General features: G+C 50.7%; 1 protein-coding gene across 2 annotated transcripts; it reads left to right on the top strand.

The window, feature by feature from the left end:
- Positions 1-209: 209 nt before the first annotated feature.
- LOC139042747 (rhox homeobox family member 2-like) lies at positions 210-7708 on the top strand. 2 transcript variants are annotated; one of them, XM_070502789.1, is made up of 3 exons: positions 213-1774; positions 1939-3696; positions 7203-7708. In XM_070502789.1, exons 1-2 carry the CDS (start codon positions 1657-1659, stop codon positions 2313-2315), a joined length of 495 nt encoding a protein of 164 aa, XP_070358890.1. In that variant the 5' UTR covers positions 213-1656; the 3' UTR covers positions 2316-3696; positions 7203-7708. The 2 variants fall into 2 exon arrangements, with proteins under 2 accessions (XP_070358889.1, XP_070358890.1); XM_070502788.1 differs by having other exon boundaries at positions 210-3696.
- Positions 7709-9766: the final 2058 nt, after the last annotated feature.

Below are 9766 nucleotides of genomic sequence, written 5' to 3'. Positions count from 1 at the left end.
GTCCCCATTTTACACATGCGGCACCTGAGGCACAGAGAGGTCAGCTAACTCCCCCGGGGTCACAGAGCAAGTAAGTGGTGGGGCTGGGCTGCCTGCCTCCAAGCTGTGGGGCCTCCTGCTCCTGGGTGGGCCAATCCGCCTCCCCAGATGGTGAGAACCGACGGCGCCATGGCCAGCTGGGCCTTCTCAGCCCTCCCCACGTGGCTGCCCTGCATACGCAGCAGCCGACATGGGCTTCTTGCGTGAAGCGTGTATATCTCCAAAAAGACACGGTAGGGACGTTATTTTCACAAGAAGACATCCTCTCCTCGGTGCCCACACTCAGATGATAAGCATCTCGATCTCCTCTCACGGGCCCTCATGAAAAATAACTAGGAAAAAGATGGAAGTAGGAAATGGGAGGCAACAGGGTACGGTCATTCATAAAGTCCTTTTAAATCGTCTCTATTAATCTTCTCGCAACCGCGTGTGTTAGCTTCTATTGTTGTCTCCATTTGGCAGATAAGAAAACTAAGACTAGGGGAGAATAAGCAACTCAGGTGAGCGTGGGGGCCCCGCGCAGGGCACCCCAAAGTATCCCACAAGGGCCTATGGATGATTTTGAATTAAAGGTAAGAAGCTTCGAGAAGCGGCCAATGCAAAAAGGGGATTTCCCCCTCCTCTTTCTGTTTCCGCGGAAAGCAGGAAATAAATCTCCCATGTGGAAGGTACCCTCCCGCCACCAGGCGACGGAGACAGCCTGATCGCCGGAGCTAGGGAATTCGGGGCCAGGAAGCCGGCAGACACAAAATCCGTTACTTCGACTAATTTGCTACCTCAAGCCTAAATTCTGCTTAAATTCCTCACTAATTACACACCCCAAACCTAAGCTTCTCGGTCCTGACATTTTCGCACAGATTGTTTCTCTGTGTCAAAAGATCTAACAAGCAGCCTGCTTTGCCCATCTTGGAGAGCATCGTTTGTTTGATCTCCAATGTGGACCTATTAAATTGGCTTTTCTCCTGTTAATCTGGTCTCGTGTCAATTTTATTCTTAGTCAAGAGGGGTAGAAGGGGGAATTTCCCCCTGTCGGACCAGACCCAAGGCCAAGCTCCTGTTCCTGGAGTCCCGGGGAGTATGGCGAACTCTGACTTCAGCCTCATTGCAAAAACTCAGAGCAGGCAACCTCCTGGCCAATCATACTAGTTTACTATTCCCTGCCTACGACTGGATGCTGGATATGGAGGGCTGGGCCAAGAGAGATCCTCCAAACATCTCTCCAACGTCTACGGAGCTAGCGTGGGTTCTCTCGCTTCCCCTGCACAAATCGGCTGGAACGATCCAACGCAACCCCTTCTTCCTCTGGAAAGACAACCCAAGAGGTCGGGCGTAGTCGGGCAAAGGGCAACCCGGAGTCCCAAGTTCTGTCCTGGCGCATGCTCCCTACCAGCGCCCTCCTTGCAGGCACACCCTCCCATTTGATGGCCACGCCCCTGCCGTATGGGCACCTCAGCCCGCCCAATCGCCAGCAACTGGTGGTGAGCCCACACACGGCGCCTACTCAGACACGCTCTAGTCCGACTAGCTGCTCTAACCTGCCTAGACGCTCTGACCTGACTAGACGCCCGAAGAGCCTTGAAGGAGCCGGGTCGCGGGCCGCCACTCCAGCCTTGAGCCATGGATCCCAGAGCAGAATCCCCAGAAGCACACGGCCTCTTGGACAGCACTCGGGACCTGGAGCCTCCACAGCAGTGCAGCGACGAGGGAGACGACGAGGACCGGGAAGAAGTGCATGGTGAGTGGTGGTCGGGACAGGCCCTTCGGCCAACTCCAAGCAAGGAGCGTGGCCTGGGAGAGGCGAGCGGACAGGACACCCCTCCGATGCAGCCCCTCACCCCCTTCTTCCCAAGCCTGGGCTCCAACGCCCTGATCTTTCTCTTTGGGATTCCTCCTTTGCAGAAGCGAAACGTGTGGAGATCTCGCTTAGCGCAGACGGAGGAGAAGAGGAAGAAGGGATACAGGCCGAACCTGAGCAGGAAGCAGCAGCAGCAGCCGCACAAGGAAAAGAGGCAGGAGACGGAGCAGGAGAAGGAGAAGAAAAGGACGACGGCGCCGTTGGCGCTGGAGCTCCCGCGAACCGCGAGGCCGGCGGCGATGGCGGCCGAGAAGCGGGAGAGCAGGGGCCGGAGGAGCAGCCCCCGCAGGCCGCCGTCGAATGTCCGCAGCCTGGAGCCAGGCGGCAGCCGGGCCGCCGCGCCACGTTCACCCCGGTGCAGCTGCGGGAGCTGGAGGGCGTTTTCCGCCACACTCCGTATCCCGAATTGTGGTTGCGGTAAGCCGATTGCTCTGCTTCGCGTCGTTTCCAGGCAGCATGTGGGGCTGGTCCAGGGCGGCCTTCGGCTCTCTCACAGGTCCCTCTCCTCCCCTCCCTCACGAAGAGCCACCTAGGGGACTCCAGGCTGCCAGGGCCCCCGCCCCTGCCCTTGGGTTCTAGGGTTGGGGTGAGGGCTGTGCCCCTTGGGAGTCAAGGTAAATGTTTTCATTCAGGATTTCAATAAATCGAGGCAGGAAACTTGGGCTGCCGCCTTTAAGATAGAAAACGTTCGGTCGGGACCAGGCCAGGGATAAAAGTGAGTAGCGTGAGGCAGGGTGAAGCAAATGCCGGACTGGATCGTGCCTTTGTTTAACGTTTTGATCATCTGTTGTTCACGGATTGTGTTTGCCTTGATTTTCATAGTTTTAAACGCTGCGTTTGAAAGTGATTGATCTTGATTAGCGATTTTTCTGCATCCCCTTAAATCCTGTTCTTGAGAGAAAACTGTCCGTAAAGCAAGCCTCATCTGAGATACTAGGGAATAGTGTACCCGAGTGGGGTGGGGAGCTGGTGATTAAAAAAAGTTTAAAAATAAGTGCAACCGGGGGCTGGCCCCGTGGCCGAGTGGTTAGGTTCGCGCGCTCCGCTGCAGGCGGCCCAGTGTTTCGTTGGTTCGAATCCTGGGCGCGGACATGGCACTGCTCATCAGACCACGCTGAGGCAGCGTCCCACATGCCACAACTAGAAGAACCCACAACGAAGAATACACAACTATGTACCGGGGGGCGTTGGGGAGAAAAAGGAAAAAATAAAATCTTTAAAAAAAAAAAAAATAAGTGCAACCGAAGAATGAACAGCAGAGAGTTTGTGCCATCCTTAAGCATCGTCTAGGAATGGACTCCAGCCTGTTCATCACTCATAGGCAGATAATAGATAATAGACAGATAGATAGATAGATAGATAGATAGATAGATAGATAGCAGGCTATTTTAAGGTTCTAATTTAATGCGTAACACGAGTGAGAGCAATGGTTGAAAGTTGGTAGGGAAATTTGCTCAGTCAGATATTCTTTTTCATTTTGAAGTCGGTAACACTCGGTGAACTAGAACTTCATGCGTCCTTGGGAACCGTGCCTCCTTCACCCGTGATACTTGGCTCTCCTTCAGTGCTTTGTCAACGTCAGTTCACTGTCAGTCCTGAAGTGGTGTGAGTTTTCCTACTGCAGAAGTGGGTTCGTAAAGCAAATGGCTGACATTTCCCTGAAAGAAAAAGTTTCAAATAAGAATGCACTATCACGCTAGATTTAATTTAATGCACAGCTCCAAATACTGAACACTTGCGATTTTTCCCCCCTCAGACAGGAGCTTGCTAGACGCATGGGTGTGACTGAAGCCAGGGTGCAGGTGAGTAAACCTGAACAAAGCAGCTCGGCAGGGCAGCCCTTCTAAAACCTGCTTCTGTCCTACACGGTCTCACGTTTGTGTGTTTTTGTTGCCTCTTCCGTGTTTGGGAAATGAGTTTTGAACTTTGGGGTCCTGGTGGGTGGAAAACGGGGTAAGTAAACAGCAGCTTTTGGAAACTGCCCGTCACCAGAAGGAACATGATTTCCTAAAGGAGAAAAAAAAAAAATGGTCATTAGTACACTGTTCCTTATATACAAAGATAGATGTGTATGTATAGCTCAACTCCTTTTGACACGGGTATCCTTTAGGTAACACTTGTGTGTGGAGTCACACTGGGGTTAAGTCTGAAGTGGAAATTGCTCAGATGAATGCACCAAGAAGTTCCATTATACTAAATTACTTAAAACCAAGCATAAGCTCTTTATGTAAGGAGTGAATTTATAAGTATCTAGGCATTGAAGAGGGGGCGTAATTCACACATAGAACACAGCAGAGGAGCAGCTGATGTGTGTTTGGTTTGGCCGAGACCGGTGGGGAGGGTATAGCATGAGTCCAAGCGCCTGGTCCTCCTGCCGTTGTTTTGAAGTGTTTGGCAGAGTGGTGTAGAGAATGGCGGCCCTAAATTTTAATCTTCTGGAATTCTTTGATATGTGAGCCTGCAAACACTGCTAACATAGTAGGTTGTGCATCGTGGCGGGGATGGGAGGGGGTGTTGCAACCTTGTAACTATGTCCAAAAGATGAAACAAAGGAAAGTACAACAATTTCAAAGTTCCACGGACCTAAGAAAGGTGGAAGCGCCAGGCACGAATTAGAGAGTCGAACGTACGCCTTGGGGACCTCACACACGTTCAAATTTTTGAGACTCCAAGTGCATTGGTGAATATTCTCTGGAGGAATGTCTAACACCTAAGAGGTGTGTCCTTCCTTCCTGTGGCGCTGTCGTGAAGCGGTGGGTTGTGTGGAACTTGGTGGTGGGGGTGGGGGGGGGGATGGCCCTTAGTTCAGGCTGGATGCTCACCTGTGGGAATTTGAAATGCTTTTTCTTTGCTCAGTCAGTGATGACTAATTTATGGGTCAATGGATCAAGAGGTGATGTTTTGAGATCGTAGGAAAGTCTAAGTTGTGTCAAAGGATAATTTGGAAGTGAAAAAAAGAAGAAGGAGAAAAGACAGAAAGAGAGGAAAAGAAAAATCAGGCTGGGTTTATTAGCTTTGCTGCAGAGACCGTGTGTGAGGGCAGTGACGGAAACGGGCCGCAGACCTAGTGCCGGGGTGTCTGAGAAGCAGCCCAACAAAGCAGGCCGCTGAGCGCTGGCGTCCTGAGGCCGAGGGCTGGGCTCACAGTCGGGTCTGGCCGGGGCCGGGAGGACCAGGCCTCTGCTTTCGCAAGCAGGCAGAGCAAGCTCAGAGGAAAAGAAAAACTTCAGTTTTCGTGCGTGGACTTCCTCCCTGCATGGGTTTGCGCAGTGCTCCCTCAGTGGGGTTCTGCAGGGACGAGGAGCCACAAGAAACAACTAAGGAAAGAGAGAGGATGTTCTCACCTGTTTCCAAACTCTACAGCATGAATTTCCCAAAGACGTTTTCCCCTGGTTTCACTGAGCCCTGACGGGTAAGCAGCACCGTCTAGGTTTGAGGCGTCCAGCACGGTACTTTGACTTACCCATATTGTGAAGTGATCACCACAGTCAGTTTGATTAACCTCCATCATCGCTCACATAGTTGCAAACCAAAAAAGAAAAAATTGTTTTTCTCCTTGTGGTGAGAACTCTTAGGATTTACTCCCAGCAACTTTCAGAGATACCGTAGAGCAGTGGTAACTGTGGTAGAGCAGTGGTAACAGTGCTCGTCACGTCGTGCATCACAGCCCCAGTACTCATTTATCTGCTCACTGGAGGTTTGTACCTTTTGACCACTTTCGTCCAATTCCCAGCCCCCCAGCCCCTGCCTCGGGTAAGCAGAAATCTGGTCTTTTTCTGCAAGTTTGGTTTTTTGTTGTTAGATCCCACATAAAAGTGAGATCATACAGCATTTGTCTGAAGAAAATGTTAATGGAGGTTCCCCCTTAGTCTGCAATTAACAGTAAGAGTCGTTCTAGGAAACCGGTATTTTAAATATGCAGCTAGTATCAGCCTTTACCCCAGTGAGCCCGATTTGCATTTTGGTTGTGTTTATGCAGGTTTGACCGCTGGTATGCTGGGATCCCTCAAAGTGAGCCCTATCACAGTGGCTTTTTAGACTACGTATTCACACAGAAGGACCCAAACACTACGGTGGGAGAGTGAAAATAAGGCAACAGGCAGAGAGAGGAGGATGCAGACTGGGACTGTCCCAAAATAGTAAACACAGCGTGATTGAGCTGACTAGGATGCTGAGGGGACAATGTAGTCTAAAGGGCAGTTTTATTTTTAGTTGTTTGGATATTTTGTGACCCCCTCACCCACACGGTTGTCGACTCTCTTCCCCAACCGCTGGTTCCATCTTCTTGCCTTAAGCATAAGGGAGGAGAAGGGGACCTCCTGGGTGAGCGGCACGGCCTAGGTTGAGTGGCATGCCGGGCATCAGCGGCCCCCTCCCAGGGTCCTGGAGCAGTGGGCTGACCTGGTCCCGAGCCCAGGAAGGTTTGGAGGGTGGGCCAGGTCGGAGCTCGCAGAATTGACAACGGTGACAGCGGTATGCCTCTTTCCCTCCAAACTCTTGGCTAGGCAAGGATTTTAAGAGAGTTAGTCAACTTGGTAAATTTGGGACTTTAGTAAAGTCGGCCCGAATTTAGTGAGTCTAAGCATTCATTTCCCCTAAAGTCTAAAAAGTTAAAGCAGTGTCCATGGCTTCAGCTATACTCGTGTCCCAGCAAGCCCGGCCACAAACTCCCTGGGCCCCCTCTGACCGAGCCTCGCTCGCAATGCCATCTTTTTAACTACCAAGAGGTTGCAGAGGATGAATGGCCCTTTAGTCATCCCTGAAGGAAAGCTTTGGTTTAAAAATCCCACACACCCCCTTTGATTATTTCCTGTACACTGAAGATGGGCTTTTCAACATGGAGGCTGTTCCCCTCAGGATGACTTGAAAAGACACCCACTTCTTACCATACTGTGCTTCCCCAAGATCACTGTGACACTTGCCTAGTGAGGAGGGGTTAGTGGCAGCTGGACAGCTGAGGGTCAGCTGTCAGGACACAGACGTACCAAGCATAGCAATCACAGCAGGGACACGGTGCAATTCCTCAGCCACACCTGCGTCCGAGAGTGGGGAAAATAACATTAAAGGTGGGAGGAGAGAGACACAGCAATCTGCCAAGCCGGAGCCTGGCACGTGGCCAGTGCTCACCGACGGCGAGCTGGGGCGGGGGGCCATGGTGGCAACTTTCCTAAGATATTTTCGCAAGAAGGAAACAGCTTCTCCTGACGCAGTTTAAAATCTTAAGGGCATAGAGAGTTGCCTGCTGTGTTTTTTCATGACATTAAACGCTCAACGTACTAAACCAATCCCTTTTTCCCTCTGTTTGAAGGTTTGGTTTAAGAATAGGAGGGCCAAGTGGAGGAGATGGCAGAGGGCGTTGATGTTCAGAGTCATGCCCCCCGTGGTCCTGGGCCCCCCCGTCGTCATTGGCTCGGGCAGACCCAGAAGTACCATCCTGATTCGGACTCCGGATGGCATGCGGATGCTTTTGCAGCCGCTGCCGCCGGGGCTGCCTCTGCCGCCGGGGTCTCCCTTTCCTCCTGTGTTCTTGCCGCCTCCGCCCTGGCTTCTTCCACCTTTCCTTCCCTGTGGCTGCTGTCGTGTGGCATGGCCTGCTCCCTTACCATCAGGGGGCCTTTTGTAGCCCACATTTTCTAAAGAATGGTCCCTGTGACAGTTTTTTCAAAGTTCTTTTGAGCCAAGTTCGAATTCTGCATCCCTCACCATCAAGAGCAGTTCACCAAATGCCTGCTAAATGTGTTAAATAAAAGTACGCAGTCATTGACCCTCTCTTATAGGGCACGTGTTTGTATTTTCAATAAAGTTGTGAATTCTCTGCAAATTTGTCTTGTGTGTTACATGGGGTTAGTGAGTTTGATGGAAATTGCGAAGAAGATGCCGTTCAGACCGACGGCCAAGGAGGCTTCCTTTCATGCAGGAGTATCGCTGAGTCACCATCTGCAGGCCACGCACATCTCAGAAGTTTCCCAAGTGCCCGTGGCAGGCTCACACAGACCCACCTCTTCTCTGCCACCCTCTCCCCCAACACCCCATCGTCCCCCGACCCTGCCCCGTTGGGACCATACAGATGTGTCAGATGGAGTGGCATGAGTCCCTGATGAGAGAACAGTGCGTTTCAAGGCAGGCCTGAGCCCCATTCTCGCTGAGGAGCTCAGGCACAACGGAGGACTCTACGGGAAGCTTCCTAAGAGGCTCCTCCCGGGGCTTTAGGGAGAAGTGGGAGCCAGGCCTTCACCTGGTGCTCTCCAAGTTCTGTTCGCCACCTTCCCTTTTGTGGAGGGGACACGGGGATAGAAAACTATAATTAGTGTTCGGGTGGTGAACATGATGTAATGTACACAGAACTCGAAATATGATGTACAGCCAAAAAAAAGAAAAATTGACAAAAAAGAAAGAAACCATTCTAGCAGGAGGGTCCTGCTTCTTCCAAGGCGACGCAGGGGGAGACTCCCTCAAGGCCAGAGCAAGGCTCTTCTCCCGCCCCCTTGCCCTCCTCCACCCCCCACAAGTAGAGAGCGCATTATAGCTTCCTCCTCAGCTCAGAGCTGAGATCACGCCTTCAAGTGTGTTTTGTCCCCTCCACCATCCTTGAGAGAACCCTGGTTCCAGCTAATTCTACAGCGAAACGTGCCAGGGTCGGGGAAAATCACCTTTCGACCCTTGTGTTCTATGGCTGGACTAACAATAAAATTGACACAAGACCAGATTAACAGGAGAAAAACCCAGTTTAATAGCACGTTTTGGAGATCATAGAGAAATGGTGCTCAGAGAGTGCACGTGGCAGGCAGCATATATATCTTTTACACAAAGAAACAATAAATTTGTGAGGAATGACACGACAAAGAAACTCAGATTTGAGGTACGTAATTCGTGACGCATTGAAGCAGAGTTGAGGCTTGAGGGAGTAAATTAGCAAGGTTTGTCTCTGCAGGCTCCCGGGATCAGGATGCAGGGAGAGCACCCTTCACAGGGGAGATGGATTTCCTGCTTTCAGGGGGGAACAGAGACAGGAGGGTCAGAATGCCCTTGTTGCTTCTCAAGTAACTTTAATTCAAAATAACCAGTATGCTATTGTGGGATATTTTGGGGTAAGGTGGCCTGCCCTGGGCCCCAACAGTTCCCTCCTCTGAAACTTCCCTGGAAGTTTCCCATATTAAAAATCGAGTTGGTAGATTGTTCCATTATTTCACGGAATTAAACTTTTAGTCTTCAAAATAGATCGGTTCAGTTGAACAGTTGGGTCTCATTGCAGGAGACCACGATGCAGGTGGGCTCCCAGAGTTAGGGCTGGGACATGCATGCAGGCTGTCAGTTCTTTCTTTTGGCTCTCTTTGGGAATGACTCTGGATCTTGGGAAGGTAGTAACCTCTGAGGACGCCTCTTGGGTCCGTAGAGTTGTTTAATACTGGCAGAAACATTTACTGTTTGTCTCACTTAAAAACCCAACAAGATATTTAAAAGGATTTTTTTAGCAGCTGTGTGGTCAAAAATTGGCCAAACTAAACCCTGATGTTCAGAGCCTGATAGGAATTTTTTATAGGCCTTCTTTGCTCAATTAGAATAAAACTATGTACCCAGAGGAAAGAAGCAAACTAGGAATAATGTAACCGGACCGGTAGATCAACCTATGATGTCATTTAAGTTACAGCCCAGTTTCTGAGGAATTGAGAGCCCACTGTCCTTACCTTACAAGTCCTTGCAAAGCTGAAAGTGCATCTCTACAGGCAGGTCAGATTCAACCCATTCCCTTTCACCAATCCCAAAACCTTCCCTATTTGCCTCAAAAGGCTTATAACCTCTCCCAGAACTCTTTAGACCATCCCCAGTTCCTAAGACTGAAGGAAAATTTTAAATGGCAATTACCCTGAAACT

Source organism: Equus asinus, chromosome X, assembly GCF_041296235.1.
Source record: "Equus asinus isolate D_3611 breed Donkey chromosome X, EquAss-T2T_v2, whole genome shotgun sequence".
Taxonomy (NCBI): domain Eukaryota; kingdom Metazoa; phylum Chordata; class Mammalia; order Perissodactyla; family Equidae; genus Equus; species Equus asinus.
This window is presented reverse-complemented; position numbering and strand designations above follow the sequence as displayed.

What these genes read in the sequence shown, in the direction of transcription:
- LOC139042747 (XM_070502788.1), top strand. Translation starts at nt 1,657, where the DNA reads ATGGATCCCAGAGCAGAATCCCCAGAAGCACACGGCCTCTTGGACAGC.